The sequence below is a fragment of the Hypanus sabinus genome, chromosome 13 (genome assembly GCF_030144855.1).
Source record: "Hypanus sabinus isolate sHypSab1 chromosome 13, sHypSab1.hap1, whole genome shotgun sequence".
Taxonomy (NCBI): domain Eukaryota; kingdom Metazoa; phylum Chordata; class Chondrichthyes; order Myliobatiformes; family Dasyatidae; genus Hypanus; species Hypanus sabinus.
Window position 1 is genome coordinate 59,528,627 of NC_082718.1, and position 18,551 is coordinate 59,547,177.

At 45.8% G+C, this 18,551-nt stretch overlaps 1 protein-coding gene across 10 annotated transcripts in view; it reads left to right on the forward strand.

Moving 5' to 3' along the window:
• rassf8b (Ras association domain family member 8b) overlaps window positions 1–18,551 on the forward strand; it is a 170,614-nt gene that overhangs the window by 127,280 nt on the left and 24,783 nt on the right. For 5 of the 10 annotated variants that reach the window (XM_059987712.1, XM_059987713.1, XM_059987710.1 and 2 more), the window contains one exon: window positions 8,582–8,746. The exons of 3 other annotated variants lie outside the window; for them this stretch is intronic. In XM_059987712.1, coding sequence (XP_059843695.1) covers window positions 8,641–8,746 — 106 coding nt within the window. In that variant the 5' untranslated portion in view covers window positions 8,582–8,640. Of the gene's footprint in view, window positions 1–158; window positions 493–8,581; window positions 8,747–18,551 lie in introns of those variants that run through there. 2 more of the 10 variants (XM_059987716.1, XM_059987714.1) reach the window with 2 other exon arrangements.

Genomic DNA, 18,551 nt, shown 5'->3' on the forward strand with positions numbered 1-18,551 from the left:
AGCTCGGCTGAAGCCATCAGTTTCCAATCTTGTCACCATAAACGTGAATAGGATCAGTTTGCATAAACCAGCTGATGTCAGCTCTTCTTAGTACTGTAAACCCTGCTGGAGAGAAGGTTCAATAACCTGGCCCTGTGCTTCATTACTTGAAGTTTCTAACTCCCGCTTAGCTGTTTTCTTTGAAAATTCCGGATGGCAGAGTGTGGGGGGCAGGGAGGAAGAGAGTCACGGAATGATGCAACTGGTGGGCTTGTCCATACCGAGTTCTACAAGTTAGGTTTTCTCCCCCCGATGACCACTCGAAAGACTCCTCTCCTCGCCTGATGTTCAGAGTTCAGTGTGACACGAAGGACAGAGCGCCCCGAGGGATGTGGAGATGGAGTTCGTCAGCCAGCGCTGAGAATGCAGACAGTTTAACTGCAGGCTGAATTATCCGGAGCCTCTTCGCTGCCACTCAGTTGGAGTTAGAGGGAAGCTGCGTGTTGCTGGTGGGTAAGGAATCAACGCTGTAAAATTTCAGTTACCGCAGACAAGTCGCATTAAAAGGCAGGAGTAAAGCTTTTGAATTTATTTGGTTTATTGAAGTCCAGGCAGCAGATTAAGCTGATGAAAGGTCCAGCAACTGCCCTTTGCGTTCAACGGGTAGCTCAAAAGGAGATGGATTTACACTGTCGTGTTTTTGTTAACTGATTCCAGATTTCCTCCTCACTCTGAAAGTGTTTGGTGGACGACCATCCTGGCAGAGGCTTTGCATTTTAAGGCAGTGTGTAATTGCAATTGTGTTGTAGATGTGGGAGCCAACAAAATAGTTAAACTCATGTCCTCTGCATTAGAAGGCAATGCGATTTTCCGATGCTGTTACAAGTAATAGTGTCTGCTGGTCGTGTGGATACTGAAGTTTAAAGCTCCCTCAACCCTCCCACCTTTTATCTATGGGTGCTTCATGCCCATCTTTAGATAACAAGTATCTCAAATTCAGCTGACAATTGCGATCGGTCCTAAGAAAAGAAAGTTGTCAGAAGGAGATATTATCTTAAGGGTCTCTGCTTGAAATGTCGATTGTTTCAAAACTCCAGAAATGCTGCCTGACCTGCTGAGATTCAGCATGTCATCTCAAACTTCTGTAGATACATACTGGAGACTATACTGACAGATTGTATCAGAGCCTGATATGGCCAGCCCAGTCCATCACGGATAAAGCCCTTGAGCATATCAGCATCCATCATCAGGTACCCCCTCCATCTGGGCCGTGCTCTCTCCTCGCTGCTGCCATCAGGAAGAAGGTACAGGAGTCTCAGGACCCACACCACCATGTTGAGGAACAGTTATTACCCCTCAACCACCAGGCTCTTTAACCGGTGGGGATAACTTCACTGACCGTCATCAGTGATATGTTCCTACAACCAATGGACTCACTTTAAAGGATTCTTTATCTCATGTTGTCAATATTTATTGCCTATTTATTTCCTATTTGAACAGCTGGTTGTCTTTTGCACACTGGTTTTTGTCTGTCCTGTAGGGTGTGGTGTTTCGCTGATTCTATTGTGTTTCTTGTATTTACTGTGATTACCCACTGGAGAATAAATCTCAGGGTTATATATGGTGACATTTATATAATCTGATTACAAATTTATTTTGAACGTTGAATTACTCCGGCATTTAGTGTGTGTTGCTGAAGATTTTCCAGTAATTGCAGTATTTCTGTGTTTCTGATTTGTCTTAGGCCTCCTTGTCACCTTTTCCAATACAGAGTAGTGCGATGGGACGAGTATTAAACAGTGCGTAATCTGCTGTCTACGGTGACATGCCTTCCCAGTAGATGGTTCAGTTCAACCCCTTGTAGGCTCCTATTGCTTTCTCTCCACAAACTTACTGGGTCGTAGCATCTCAGTTGGTCAAATGATAAATGTCCAGTGTCCTTCCACTAATGGCTGTAAGTTGCCTGGCTTTCCTCTGAGCTGTCATCATTTGATAGGCAGACAGTGTGTCCAGCATTATGTTGCCAACACTGAGCTGCTGTGAAATTTGTTTGGGTTCCAGTGGCAATAAAACGATCTGGGTAAATGATGCTGGTGTGTTGTTCTCTGGCTTGTGATGGGATTGAGTTGAAAGAAGGAATCCCCCACCCCCACCTCCTCCATTCTTGACGGCTTCACTGTGTCTCTGTGGTTTTAAAGTTACTTGATCTTCTGGTCTTTGGAACAAGAAACATATCCAAGGGTATGAGCAGTGTCAGGTTTGAAGCACTTATTGAGCGGCAACTGTCAATACTTGAGGACTTGGCTCTGGCAGATCAGTACCTTTGATAGTACCTTTGAATTAGTTTACTTAAACATGTGCCAGTTATTTTTAAAGCTAAGATGTAACCGAAGTGGGTGAATTTTAATTCATTTTCAATATTGGACGAATCCCTGGTTCCCTTCCATTGTCATTCCTCTAGAAAATAAATTCAAGCAGGTGGGAGGGGGTGAGTTTAAGAGATTCAAGGGAAGGGATTTTACGCGAATTGTGGTGGGTGCCTAGGACGAGCTGCTGGTGTGGCGATGGAAGTGGGTATATTGCCCTTTAAGGGCACACACAGAGGAAGGAACACGGAGAATCAGGCAGCATCTATTGGGGAAAGTGGACAGTCAATGTTTTGGGTCTAAACTATTCATTATGACTCTGTAAATTGATTTTTAAGAGGTTGTTAGGCACATGAATATGTAGGGAGTGGAGGGATTTGTGTAGGCAGAAGAGATGTAGTTTAATTTTGGCATTTTCTTCATTATAGATATCAAAGGGACTGTTTCTGTGCTGTATTGTTCTGTAACTTCACTGAGGGGGAATATTTCATGGCACTAATCTTGCACATATCACCCAGTTCATACACTCCATCTCCTCCACCATCAGTAATCATCTACGTTATCAGCTCGGTTTCACTAACAACTTGGTCTTGCGTATATTTAGTCCGATCAAAACTTGCAGCATCCTCCAATTCCTCCACATCGTTCCCGACGGATACATCCTGAAATCAGTGTATGTTATCTCAGGCTCTGTATCCTGGGGGTGAGCACGCGGGGCTGCGTTGATGGACGAGGCCTGTTATTAAAGCTGTGAGTGACAGCTGAAATGACTTGCTGGTTCCCTGTGACGATGGGGCAGTCGCTGCCCTTTGTCTGGTCTCCCACCAGTGTTTTTAATTTGAATAGACAAAGTTCCTGGCATTCCTCTGGGAGGAATTTGAATTCCAGCATGTTGTCTTTTCTTATTTAAAAAATAAAAGACTGGAAGTTGCCAGTGAAGGACTGGTGGTGGATTTCTTAATAGTTTGGCCGGGTTTGGTAAAGGAGACGTTTTCATTCAGTGCTGCTTGCTGAATGGCTGGCACGATGCCATGTTACAACGGAGCCTGACACTGCATGATAGGCACAGTGGTGTTGTGTCCAGTGGGGTACTGTAGGTGCCATCGTGGTGTAACTTGGAACAGAAGCAGTGGGGGTGAGGGGGGTGGGTCTGGGGCCGAGTTGGTGAAGTGCCTTTTGCCCTGCTGCTCCTCACTGTCGTTGAGAGAGCTGGTGGGTTTGGGAGGTGAGGTCTCCCACATCTGGAGTCCAGATCACAGCTGCGTGCTCGAAGGAAAGCGACATAGACTTGGGGACAAAGGACATCCATTGTTGCCGGGCTGTAAAGGTTGGTGCATGATCACATCAGCAGGAGGCATGAGGGCTGATTGGTCAGCGCGCTTGGAGTTTGAGCCTTGGGGTCCTGTCATTGGCCAGATCGGGGAAATAATACTGACAATAGAAGCCCAAAAGTCGACCAGAAGTCATAGCCCAATAGTTGAATCCTGGAGGACTGTCTTTGTGTGTGGCTGGGAGAGATGAAAGGGGCTTGTTTTGTTGTTTTGTTGCTTGTTGTGTTCTGTGTTGTTCTGCCAAGCATTATAGTCATGCTGTGTTGGTGCTGGAATGTGTGGGACACTTGTGGGCAGCCCCCAGTGGATCTTGGGGTGTGGAGGCAGTTCTCGGCAAGTTTCAGTGCACGTGTGATAAACGGATCTGAATCTGTCGTGGTACATAGCCATAGTGCGGTTTGTAGTTGCCACAAACTGGCAGCTCAGTCTCTGCACAGGGCATAAGCTTCTGAATTTTGTTGGAGTCGCACGCCATTTTAGCTCACCACTGACTCGAGTCCTGAACTGTCGACAGGCCTTGGGGCCGCCAGCAGGTGAGGCAGTTGTAGCTGAATTGATCTTTAAGCCACAGTGTCTCTGTGACTGGTTATGGTTCTGAGTAATGGTGACCCCCAGTATTTAGGGTGTGGGTTTCAGCCATGGTACAGTACTGAGTGTCCAGAATCAGAATATATTCCTTGAGGAGAACTGTGACCCACAGCCACTGAGCTATTGCAGAACAGAAACAGGCCCTTTGGCCCAACTTGCCTCTGCCGACCAAACTGCCTAACTAAGCTAATCCCATCGGCTTACATTTGGCCCATGTTACTCGGAGCTTTTTCTATCTGCATAACTGTCTTTCAGATGTGATGGTTGTATCCATCTCGACGGCTTCCTCATGCGGCTCATTCCGTATGCAAGCCACTGCCTTCTGTATCTAAAAGTTGTACCTCAGCTCCTTTTAAACTTCGCCTTCTCCCTTAAGCGTTTTATGTTTGCACTCCCCCCTATCCTGGGGAAAGAACTGTGGCTATTGACCTCTTTGCTGCCCCTCATGATTTTATAAACCCCTGCAGTCTCCTTTAAGCCTTCTGTGCTCCAGAAGGAAAGTCCCTGACTTCCCTGCCTCCTTTTGTAACTCAAGCCCGCTAGTCTCAGTAAAAAAAATCTTTTTGCACTCTCTCAGGTTCAGTTTTATCCTTACCAAAACGGCACATGGTACTCCAAATGAGGGTTGAACTGCCATAATGTGCTCTGCCAGCTCATTTGCTCAATATTTTGACTGATGAAGGCCAGTGTGCTGAATTCTGCCATCACCATCCTGTCTACCTGTGTCATCAGTTTTGAAGGACTACGTACCTGCGCCCTCCAGGTCTCCTTTTTGCTGAAGTTATTGTCCAGCCTGTTAGCCCAAGGTTGAATGTTGTCCACTCTTCTAGTCAGCTGCCTCCAACCACCCTGGCAGACTGCACCAAATCCCATTGGCTCTGGAGATTACCAGAGCTCCTCAGAGCCCCACTTGCTCAAATGCTGCCTTGTTGTCAAGGACAATCGCTCCCACTGTGATTCTGTCCGTTAGTCCATGCCTGCAGAAGGCTGTAGACTCGGCCAGTTCCATCACAGGCGTGACTCTACCCACTATCTGGGATGTCTTTAAAAGGCAATGCCTCAACAAGGCAGCATCCATCACTTAAGGCCCTCTGCATTCTGATTCTGATGTTTGGACTAAAGCTGCAGGTGAGTTATAGAGCTATATAGAAGGCCCTTGAAACCACCCACTCTGTGCTGACCATTTTTGCCTATCTATTGCCAATCCCACCTGTCTGCACTTGACTCTATCATTCTCTGCAGGTAGTCCTGGTAAAACCCAAGCTGGGCATGGATGAGTTGGTGCCACTTTCAGCAGTGTGCCCGGGAAATCTCTGAGCCATCTCCTAGATGCTGGTGTTGTAGGCACACAGGCACGGCTGGATCTGGTGTACCCTGCACTCAAGGTGTCCTGTGTCAGGTTGAATCCAGCTGTTCCTTTATATCTTTGGCTACTATGATGATGGGACCTCAGCAGGAGACTGAGATGGGTCAGCCTCTCGGCTGTAGAAGCTACAGCCACCATTGCTGAATCCAGTCACACTGCCAGCGAGGATGTTCTTGGAGACTCTGCTTTGCATTTGGTTGTTTGCCCCATTCCTGACTCCAGAGCTAGGATTTGGCTCATAAGCTATGGATTCTTCAACACCATCCACACTCTTTGTAAATGTAGTACTGTGTCGCAGTGTCCCAGGCTGGCCTTGTTCTTTCTAACACAGCGTTAACCCCCCAGCTCAAAAGTACTCATGGAGGGTGGAATATGTGAGATTACAGACTCACTTAGTTTCCGTTCACCTTGCCACTGCATTTCTGAAGTAGTTAAGAGTCAACCTCTTTCCTAAAGGACTGCAGTTGTACTGGACTTGACTTGCAGGTGTACTCAATAAATCTATAGGATAATAACCGTAATAGAATCAGTGAAAGACCATAGCAACCTGGGTGTTTAACCAGTGTGCAAAAGACAACAAAATGTGCAAATAAAAAATAAAGAAATAATAATAATAAATCAATAAGCAATAAATATTGAGAACATGAGATGGAGAATCCTTGAAATTGAGTCCATTGGTTGTGGGAGCATTTCAATGATGGGGTGAGTGAAGTTACCCCCTTTGGTTCAAGAGCCTGATGGTTGAGGGGTAATAACTGTTCCTGAACTTGGTGGTGTGAGTTATGAGTGTCCTGTCCTTTCCTCCTGATGGCAGCATTGAGGAGAGAACATGACCTGGGTGGTGGGGAGGGCTTTACCCATGATGGAAAGCCACGAAAGGGATTTATTCTCAGGATCATCAGTTGAGGATTACTAGCTCAGTAACCAGTAGGTCACCTTAACCCCCAGTAATGTGGTATGTGGTGCCAGGTCTCATGATGTCAGTCAGGCACCTACCCCAGATGTAACGACTGCGTTGCTGGTCCATGGTCCTGCCTCCAGGGCCTTGTGATCAGTTTGACTCCCAGTGGAGTTGGCCCCTACTTTTAATAACATGCCTCGTTGAAGATTGTGTAGGAGGGTTATTGTTGAGTTACGTCGGTGTGGATTCCATTGGTGTCGGGGGTGTAGCAAACCAATAACAGCTGCTAATAGCTGGTGAGTTGGTTGTTGTTGAGGGGCAGATGCATCATTTATTGCCATGAGCTGCAAAAATAGGTTCCAGTTCTTATCATATGATCAAGTGGCAGGGTGCGGTCAGTGAGGTAGGTCAGCTGGTTGAGTGGTGTTGCAACAACTTCACACTCATCATCAGCAAGACCAAGGAATTGATTGTGGACCTGGGAAGGGCAAGTCACAGGAACGCAAACCAATGGTCATTGAGGCGTCAGTAGAGGAAAGGGTGATCAGTTCCAAGTGTCAGCATCTTTGTGGTCAATCCGGGGCCCAGATATTGAGGCAATTATGAGGGAGTTTGGGGAACATCCATCAAGTCAGACAACATCTGTGGAGTGATATTTGACAAAGTGCCGTCCATACCACTCCATAGATGATGCCTGACCTGCTGCGTTCCTCCAGCTTCTGTGTGTGTGAGAGGAAGAAAACTGAACTGAGGAGGAGAATATAGATCGGAATTGGCCAGTTTGAGCCAAAATAGGCAAGTCTGGCTATTTCAAAATGGTTGAATCTAATGTCAAATTCCAAGGACTGCAATGTGCCAGATCAGAAAGTAAGGTGCTCCTCTTGAGTTTACGTTGGGCTTCGTTGGAAGCCAAAGAGCATGAATAGCTGGAGAATTAAAATGACAGGTGAATGGAAGCTTCCTTGCGGAAGTGTTCTATGAAGCAATTGCCTGTCGCCACTTGTTCTCTCCACATTATGAACACTGAATGCAGGGACTACACTGGAAGAAATTCATCTGGAAGCTGGAGTATTGGTCCCTAGATGGTGGCAAGGGCATGTGGAACAACAAAATACTCATGCTATTTCAACTTGGAGTTTCTTTGAAGAGCTGGGTTCTGTAAATACTCCAAACACAAGGAAATCTGCAGATGCTGGAAATCCGAGCAACACACACAAAATGCTGGAGGAACTCTGCAGGTCAGCCAGCACCCACGGAAAAGAGTCACCAGTCAGCGTTTCGGGCCGAGACCCTTCATCAGTCCCTCCAGCATTTTGTGTGTGTTGCTTCGGTAAATGTTAGCAAGGTGCCATGGTCATGGAATGGATGTACACTCAAAGTTTTAGGAACAGCTGCTTCCCTTTCACCTTCAGATTTCTGAATGGTCCATGAACACTGCCTCACCATTTTGCCCTCTTTTTGTACTGTGCACTTAATTTTTATATATTTGTTACTGTAACTTGTAGAACATTACAGGCTCTTCGACCCATGATGGTGTGCCAACTTTATAACTTACTCTAAAATCATTCTAACCTTTCCCCTCTAACATAGCCCTCATTTTCTGTCACCCATGTGCCTATCTTAAGAGTTTAATAAATGCCTCTTGTGTATCTGTTCCATGCACCCAGCACTCTCTGTGTAAAGAAAATAAAATACTTTTAATGTCTCCCCTATACTTTTCCTCCAATCACCTTAAAATTATAGCCCCTGTTTGTGCCCTGAGAAGGTTTCAGCCTATCCACTCTTAAGTCTCCTACCATCTTGTACACCTCTATCAAGGCACCTCTCATCCTCCTCCATTCTAAAGAGAAAATCCCTAGCTAGTTCAACCTTTCCTCTTACTTGTAATAATTTTTTTATTGTATTGCTACAAAGCAAGATTTCATGATATACACTCAGTCGCCGTTTTATTTGGTGCATCTTAGACCTGCTCATTAATGCAAATATCGTTCATGGTCAGTTGGAGTTTTGGCTATAATCAGTGCCTAACCTTGGATGTGGTGTGTTACAGTCACTGATCACCGCGCTGCAGGATCCAGGCTGTCTGGGCTGAAGATGAGCTAATGGTGTATGATGGAACTGAAGGTGTGGGTCGATGGAGTCCAGCGCATTGTCTGTGGTGTCACCGAGGCCACAACCTGCCAAGAAGTCGTCATCGCCCTCGCTCAGGCTATCGGTAAGCTGTTTGTCAATCCATGGAGGATTTAACTGTGGGAGCCAGGGTGTACGTTCTTGGCTTGGACTCGGTTTTCTTTCACATTTCTGTGATTTTATTTTTCCAAAATGAGAAGCACTGTCGACTGTTGAATCACACCCGTTGCTTTCATTCCCAGCTCTGAGGCTGGGACAGATCAGGACTGGCTGTTCACTGGGTCTTAGTGGTGGTTATCCTGTACAAGCCCAGTGCAGACCCTCTCCAGTGTCATCACCCGGAGGCTGGCTTAGTTGCTGTTGTCTGTGTGGATCTACTCCCAGGATCAGCTGGATCTGCTCCACCTTGTCAGTGAGGAAGAGCTCGACCGGAGGGTCTGTGGGATGGACTTGCCAGTCCGAGTCAGCCCAGGACAGGCCAAGTGACGGATGGTGCAGCCTGTGTGTTTGAGTTCATACTGAACGTAGACTGGGGTCTTGTCCTCTGGAGTGAGGCGTGAGCTTACATGTGTATATAAAATCATGCCATTTCTGTGTTCTCCATTACGATCTCTCCATCATCACATTCTTGTTGTCAAATGTCTGCCCTTGCCTCTCTTTCACTCTGTAAAACAATTACAGATGCCGAATAAAGTGCAGTACAGGTAGACAGTAAGGTACAGGATCATAATGAGATTGATTGGGAGGTCAAGAGTCATTATTATTGTACTAGGGAACCATGCAAAAGTCTCAACAGTGAGGTAGAAGCTGTCCTTGAGCCTATGCTCTCAGGCTTTCATATCTTCTGCCAAGTGGGAGAGGCATGAAGAGAGAACATCCAGGTGGGTTGGGTCTTTGTCTCATAAAGCAGCCGGTAGAATTAGAGTCCATGAAGAAGGGGCTGATTTCTGTGCTGTGTCCAGAACTCTCTGCAGTTGGCAAAGCATTCGCCATACCAAGTCATGATGTCTCTGGATAGGATGCATCAATAAATATTGGAGAGGGTCAAAGGGGACATACCAAATTTCTTTAGCCTGAGCAAGTAGAGATGTTGCCAAGCGTTATTGGCCATGGCATCTACACGTTTGGACCAGGACAGGCTATTGGCGATGTTCACTCCTAACAACTTGAAGCAATTTGGGTCTCTGAAGTGGAAAGCCACTACACTAGGGAACCTCCCCTCTGTTGCAATCGGTAAGGAATTCCAAAATTTCCAATTACTCTGGCCACTTTTTTTTCAAGTGGAGTGAAGGTATTGCACTGATTTCTACGTTTCATTCAGAGTAGTATTTGGGCTACTGAGCACCTTGACCGCCATGGCTCCCTCAGTAAACATGTAAACTCTAAACCTTCCAGAGTCTGTCATTCCCTTACTAACCACTAAACACTCACAACCAGTGGAGTGATTCGAAAGAGACATTAAAACCAGGGAATGCTGGAAAATCAGGCACCGTCTGTGGAGAGGAATAGTTAATGCTTCCTGTTTATGACCCTTCGACAGGACACACTAAAGTCTGCAGTTTTTGCTTTACAAGTAAAATCCTTTTGGAAATGTTTTTGTAATTTTAGTGCTAATTCCTCCTCCCTCCCTTATTCTTATAGTGCACTGTCTTCTCCTATCAGAAACCATCTCTTCAACTCTTTAGATCTTCCACCAGTCTCCTCCCATTCTCTTACATAATCCACCCACCTTTCCACTCACTTGGTTTCACCTGACTCCCTTCCCCCACCACTTTATTCAGGTTGTTTCTTCCTTCCTTTCCAGTCGCGATGAATCGTCTTGGCCTGAAACTTTGTCTGTTTATTCCACTCAGTAGATGCTGCCTGAGCTGCAGAGTTACTCCAGTGTTAGTGTGTGTTGTTCTGGATTTCTTGTGTTCATATTCCTTGTTGTTTAGCTTGGAGAGCATAGAGCATAGATCTATGTATTTTGCCCTATTAACATTTATTTAAACTAAAACTTTATTCTTAAGAAGTACATACAAGAAATGCAAACTGGCACATGGCTTCTCTGCATTCATAGCATTGGGTCAATATATTCTATTAACTTTCAAGAACACTGGATGTTTATACCTCCAGTGTATACCCCGCTGAAAGTTCCTGTTCAGTTTAGTATCCTAATTTGCCATGGGGAATTCCAGTCAGGATGAATGCGAGTGGGTTTTCCAGCTGGCTCTCACTGGCCACACCCAGATGTGCATGTCACACTTACATGCAGTGGTAGGCTCAAATCGCAAAGAATGGACTACGGCACAATCAGAACAGGGTACTGATTGTGTATTGTCGGCCATGATCACAGTGAATGGCCGAATGGCCTACTCCTGCACCCACTGTCTATTGTCAATCCAGTGATCAAACTGCTAATCAGGAGCCAGAAAAGACCAATCAGTAAGAGTGAGCACAAGGAAAAGTGAAAAGGCTTGTGTTTGGAAAGGTATTTTGCCCACTATCGTGTTTCAGGATCGTCACCCAGTTTGTAGTTAATTGTCCTCCGGTGCTGGAATATTCAGGTAAAATCTTTCTAGTGATGTTCCTTTAAAAAGCTCTACAAGCTGTCGTATCTACTAGGTGTCAGCTTTAAGCGGTACATTGCATTCTCCAGTAACGGTATCCTCTATTACATTCTGTGTACACGGACACCACGAAACCACATAGGAGATTGGTGAGTAAAATCAGAGCTCATGGCATTGGGGGCAGGGTTTCAACATGGATAGAAAACTGGTTGGCAGATAGAAAGCAAAGGGTAGCAGTGAATGGGTGTTTCTTGGACTGGCTGGAGGTGACTAGTGGGGTACCACAGGGCTCTGTATTGGGACCACAGCTCTTTACGATTTATGTCAACGATTTAGATGAGGGCATTGAAAACTATATCAGCAAGTTTGCTGACGATACTAAACTGGGTGGCAGTGTGACATGCGAAGAGGACGTTAGGAGAATACAGGGAGACTTGGATAGGCTGGGTGAGTGGGCAGATACTTGGCAGATGTCATTCAATGTGAATAAATGTGAAGTTATCCACTTTGGAAGCAGGAACAAGAGGGCAGAGTATTGTCTGAACGGTGTAGAGTTAGGTAAGGGAGAAATGCAAAGAGACCTAGGAGTCCTAGTTCATCAGTCAATGAAGGTGAATGAGCAAGTGCAACAGGCAGTGAAGAGGGCAAATGGAATGTTGGCCTTTATTACAAGGGGAATTGAGTACAAGAGCAAGGATGTCCTTTTGCATTTGTACAGGGCCCTGGTGAGACCACACCTGGAATATTGTGTACAGTTTTGGTCTCCAGGTTTAAGGAAGGACATTCTGGCAATTGAGGAAGTGCAGCGTGGATTCACTAGGTTGATTCCTGGGATGGCAGGGCTGTCTTACGCAGAGAGATTGGAGAGATTGGGCTTGTACACACTGGAATTGAGGAGATTGAGAGGGGATCTGATTGAAACGTTTAAGATAATTAAAGGATTTGATAGGATTGAGGCAGGAAGTATGTTCCAGATGTTGGGAGAGTCCAGTACCAGAGGGCATGGATTGAGGATAAGAGGTCAGTTATTTAAAACAGAGTTGAGGAAGAACTTCTTCTCCCAGAGAGTTGTGGAGGTGTGGAATGCACTGCCTCGGAAGACGGTGGAGGCCAATTCTCTGGATGCTTTCAAGAAGGAGCTAGATAGATATCTGATGGATAGGGGAATCAAGGGATATGGGGACAAGGCAGGGACTGGGTATTGATAGTGAATGATCAGCCATGATCTCAGAATGGCGGTGCAGACTCGAGGGGCCGAATGGTCTACTTCTGCACCTATTGTCTATTGTCATCATTCTGTGAACTGCACCCACACACCCAAAGCCAAAGACGTTTAGTTTGATTTATTTTTTATAAATTGAACTTGGTAGAATTTTGAGATTCAGCTATGTTCTGATTTGTAACTCTAAAACAAAACACTAATCAAAATGAAACATGGGAGTCTGGAATGTGAGTCAAAGTCCATTGTTTAAGTGAGGCACTGTGGCGACCCACTTCCCAGCACACTTGAACTGGCTCACAAAGCGGCGCGCGCCAGCATTGAGGCCGGTCCCAAAGAGGGGGCCAAGCCTGCTTCACCAGCAAGGGGAAAAGCCCACGCGCGGGACGGGACTGTGAATACGCGCCCCCTACAGCATTCCCGCCCGGGGAGGGCAGGAACAGGAAGGCTTTAAAGTGAGGCCGCGAAGTTTGAATAAATCTCTCTTGCAACTGCAGCTCACCGACTACGTGTCGTTATTTCAGCGCTGCGTGTAGCACACCGCTACAGCATCACACGTATCACGTGGTAGCATCATGACGTGTGTGATTCACATATAACCATAACGAATTATATATAATAATGAATCGTAATGAATTCTGAGGACACAGCCTCAGAATAGAGGGGTGTTCTTTTTGAATGGAGATGGAGGAATTTCTTTATTAGCCAGAGAATGGTGAATCTGTGGAATTCTTTGCCACAGGCAGTTGTGGAGGCCAAGTCTTTATGTATATTTAAGGCAGAGGTTAATTGGTCAGCACTGAAGGGATATAGGGAGAAGACCATAAGGCAAAAGAGCAGAATTAGGCCAATCAGCCCATCGAGTCTGCTGCACCATTCCATCATGGCTGATCCTGGATCCCACCAACCCCATACACCTGCCTTCATGCCATATCCTTCGATGTCCTGACCAATCAGGAAACTCTCATCTTCTGTCTTAAATATACTCACAAAATGGCCTCCACTGCAGTCTGTGGCAGAGCATTCCACAGATTCACTGCTCTCTGGCAAAAAAAAAATCCTCCTTACCTCTGTCCTAACATGTCACCCCTCAATTTTGAGGCTGTGCCCTCTATTTCTGGATATCTCCTCCATAGGAAACATTCGGTAGATTTCAATAAGATCCCCTGGCATTCTTATAAATTCCAGTGAGTACAGGCCCAAAGCTGTCAAACGCTCCTCATATGCTAACCCCTTCATTCCCAGAATCATCCTCGTGAGCCTCCTCTGGACTCTTGAATGTCACCAATGCCTCTACCACCATAGTGCCAGTGTGTTCCAAGAACCCACAACTATTTGTGGTAAAACAAAACAACTTACCTCTGACATTATCCCTACACTTTCCTCCAATTGCCTTAAAATTATGCCCCCTCTTATTAGCCATTTCTGCCCTGGGAAAAAGTCTCTGGCTACCCACTTGGTCTATGCCTCTTATCATTGTGTACATGTCTGTCAAGTCACATCTCATCCTTTTTCGCTCCACAAAGAATAAAGTCCTAGCTCGCCCATCCTATCCTCATAAAACATGCTCTCTAATCTAGGCAGCATCTTGTTGGATCTCCTCTGCACCCTATCTAAACCTTCCACATCCCCTGTAATGAGGTGACCAGAACTGAACTCCAAGTGTGGTCTAATCAGAGTTTTATCGAGCTCCAACATTACTTTGTGGCTGTTGAACTCAATCTCCCGAATAATGAAGACCCACATGCCATATGCCTTCTTGACCACTCTAGCAACTTTGAGGGCCTATGGATATGGACCCCAAGATCCCTGTGTTCCTCTACACTGCTAAGAATTGTGAAATTAATCCTTTATTCTGCCTTTAAATTTTAAAGTCCTGCGGTTTGTGTTTGGGTTCACTCTGGCTGCAGAGAAGGCAGAGGGCAGACAGGCCAGTGCGGAGGAGAGTTAAAATGACTTAATCTGGCATTAACTGACACTTAAATACCACACTTGTACACCCTCTGCTCCAGCCAATGTCTTCCCCTTTCTTCTGTGCTACCTACAGTAGATTAGCATGTTGCTCTCTATTGCAGTCCTGATGAAGGTGCCCAGGTTTGAAACGTAACTGTTTCTCTCTTCCATCTGGCCTGCTGAAGTTTCCAATCTCTGAGAATAATACAGAGTACCCAGAGTAAATCAGGGTCAAGCACAAAACATGCTTATTAATAAAGATTGATTCAGGAAACAATTGTCTAAACATTAACTGCTCAATGTTATAAGTCCTCAGAAAGGCTTTCGGTGTTAAACCTGGGGCCAGTAGTTTTCCTCGTGAATCTCAGAACTCTGTAAATCAGCTGCCTCTGTTATGGACAGTTGCAATTTCCTGATTTCACTTCTGAGTGAGCTGGAGATCATCGAAGTGTGACATTTCAGACTTCAGAGTTGGATTTGAATATCTTTATCACATGCACACTGAAACCACAAAATGAAATGTGCCGCTTGTGTTAACAGCCAACACGCCCAAGGATGTGCTGGGAGCAGCTCGCAAATGTGGCCACGCTCTCGGTGCCAACTTAGCTTGCCCACAATGCTTGGCAGAACTATAGAACACAAATCAGAACATGCCAAGTGGTAAAGCAACAATAGTGATATAAGCCCCATTCCTCCTTCCCACCTACCCATCGTATGCACGCACACAGTTGGTCAGTCAATGCATAGGTTGTCTTCATTCGGTAAAACCTGCATTTGGCAGCATTGGTGCTCCATATTCCGCTTGGCTAGTCTAAAACTCAGTGCTAGGTCTAACGTTTACTCCCTCTTTCCCCCTGTCCTTTTAGGTCATGATTCCATTTGCCATTTACCTCACCTCTGCCACTCATCACTTCTCAACCAGCTGAGCGTTGCCCTCCTCGTACGCCATCTTACCTCTCTGTCTTGGTGGTGACCAAAGTTCTGGCTTGACCCGCTGACAACCTCCAGCAGACTTTCACTCCAGATTAGAGCACCTGCAGTCTCTTGGGTCTCTTTAGTCACAGTTGCGTGCTTCCCAACCACATGAAATGCTCGCAATATTGAAATGTAGAAAATTGGAGCAATCTTCACGAGGCAAGGTCATTAGACAGTGCAGTAAGATACAGTTCTTGGTTGTAATATTGTCAGTAGAAGGATGAATGGCCACAATAGGAGGATTGCCCTGCTTCGTAACAAACTCTGTTGGTTCTTCCTCATCCCTTCCCAGAGAGCAGAGTGGATTTCACTCCACTGGCTGATCCGAGACATCAGGTGCTAGGAATAATACCTTTCTTCTACCTGACCTGCTGAAAGTTTCCAATGAATAAACTTATTTAGTGTCAGGATAATGCAGAGCACACAACAGTAAATTAGGGTTAGGCACATAGGAGATGGTATGAGGATGTTACCAGGGCTGATGAATTAGTCATCGGAAGAGATTGGCTGAGTTCATGTTGGAGCAGAGGGTACCAAAGAGAGCCTTTAAATACTGCATAAAACTACGAGAGTCATAGTCATAGAGCAGTACAGCACAGAAACAGGCTGCTCAGCCCATCTAGTCTGTACTGAGCTATTACCCTGCCTAGTCCCATGTCCCACACCTCGACCACTGCCCTCCATACTCTTCCCATCCATGTACTTATCCAACCTTCTCTTCAGTGTTGAGATTGAACCCGCGCGCACCACTTCTGCTGGCAGCTTGTTCCACGCTCTAGTTCACCCTCACATTCTCGTAAACATTCACATTTCCACTCACTCAGAAGTGAAATCAGGAAATTGCAACTGTCCATTCCAGAGGCAGCTGATTTACAGAGTTCTGTGATTCGTGAGGGAAACTCCTGGCCCCAGGTTTAACACTGAAAGCCTTTCAGAGGACTTACAATGTGAGGGTGAACTAGAGCGTGGAACAAGCTGCCAGCAGAAGTGGTGCACGCGGGTTCGATCTCAACACTGAAGAGAAGGTTGGATAAGTACATGGATGGGAAGGGTATGGAGGGCAGTGGTCGAGGTGTGGGACATGGCACTAGGCAAGGGTAATAGCTCAGTACAGACTAGATGGGCTGACTGGCCTGTTTCTGTGCTGTACTGCTCTATGACTATGACTCTCGTAGAGGTAACCCATGACCTCTAGTTTGAGTTTCACCTAACCTCGGGAAAATGCCTGTTTGCATTTACTCTGTCTATATCCCTCATCATTTTGTGTACCTCTGTCAAATCTCCACTCATTCTCTTGCACTCCAGGGAATAAAGTCCTAACCAATTCTACCTTTCCCTGTAACTTAGATCCTCAAGTCCCAGCAACATCCTGGCAAACTTTCCGTGGGCTAATTCTGTTAGATAGGACATCATGGTGGTAGAATGGTTAGCACAGCTCACTGTCCTCCAAAGGTAGGCATTCAATTCTGGCGCCATCTGTAAGGAGTTTGTGTCAGATTAGATTCAACTTTATTGTCATTGTGCGAGTACAGATACAAAGCCAATGAAATGCAGTTAGCATCTAACCAGAAGTGAGAAAGAATATGTTATTTACAAAATAACTGCGAATAAAAAGTAAGTACTACAGCACACAAATATAAAAGGACTGAGACAGTACAACATGGGTGCAATACTGCTTAGCGCTGTGATGTGAGGTTCAGCAGGGTCACAGCCTCAGGGAAAAAGCTCTTCCTGTGCTTGCTGGTGCGGGAGCGGAAGCTCCTGTAGCACCTACCGGATGGGAGGAGAGTAAAAAGTCCATGGTTAGGGTGAGATGCATCCTTGATAATGCTTTTCACCCTGCCCAGGCAGTGTTTATGGTAGATGTTCTCAATGGTGGGCAATTGGGTGCCGATAATGCACTGGGCAGTTTTCACCACATGCTGGAGTGCTTTGTGGTCCGATACGGGACAATTGCCATACCACACTGAGGTGCAGTTGGTGAGTATGCTCTCAATGGTACAGCGGTAAAAGTCCATCAGTATCCTGGGACAGAGGTGAGCTTTCTTGATGCTCCTCAGGAAATAAAGACACTGTTGCACCTTTTTGATCAGGATGGAGGAGTTCAGGGACCAGGTGAGATCATCGGAAATGAGGACTCCAAGGTATTTGAGGCTTGATACACTCTCCACTACAGCTCCGTTGATGTAGATGGGGACGTGAGGGTGGCTCCTAGCATGCCTGAAGTCCACAATGATCTCCTTGGTCATAATGAGGTATGTTCTCCTCATTAACCACATGGATTTCTGCCAGCGGCTCTGATTTCCTCCCTCTGCTCATTCTAAATTGTAAATTGTCCTGTGTTTAGGCTCATGGGGCCAGAAGGACCTGTTCCATGTTGTATCTCTAACCAATAAAATAATAAATTTTGTTCTGCAAGTTTATGTAATACTATGTGTGTTAATATAGATTTGTCATGTCTAGAGGCGATGACTTTGTGGAATTTGTTACCACAGGCAGCTGTGGAGGCCAGGTCGTTGGGTGTATTTAAGGCAGAGCTTGATAGGTTATAGGGAGAAGGCTGGGGAATGGGGCTGAGAAGGCAGTAAAAAAGGATCAGTCATGATTGAATGGTGGAGCAGACTTGATGGCCTAGTTCTACTCCTGTGTCTTATGGTCTTATGTTTGTAATGAACTGTGCTGCTGGCACACATTTCCTGGCATTTATACCCTGGGTACAGCTCCCCTGACAACGAATTTGACAGGTTGAAGAGGGAAGTCCAATTTCCTGCAACAGCCGGGGGGTGTAGATGATGAGGTTGGGATTTTAGGCACATACAGCCTCAGGCAGTCTGGAGCAAGAGAGCTACTTGTGGTGTACAGGCCAGGGCTGCGTAGTGGGGTTAGCTCAGCCAGTGTGGACTCAGTGGGACGAAGTTTAGTTTATTGTCACGTGCACGCACAGATGCAATGAAAGACTTGCAGCAAAATCACAGACGTGTAACAGAGTCACACATTCACCAGAGAAACAAATTAAACATGAACTGTACTCTAATTTTACAAGAGCAGAAACACAAGAGATTCTGGAGCAACATACGAAATTTTGAAGAACTCAGCAGGTCAGTCAACATGTATGGAAGGAACTGCTCTTCCATAGATGTTGCCTGATCTGCAAAGTTCCTTCAGCATTTCGTGTGAGTGTTGCACAGTTA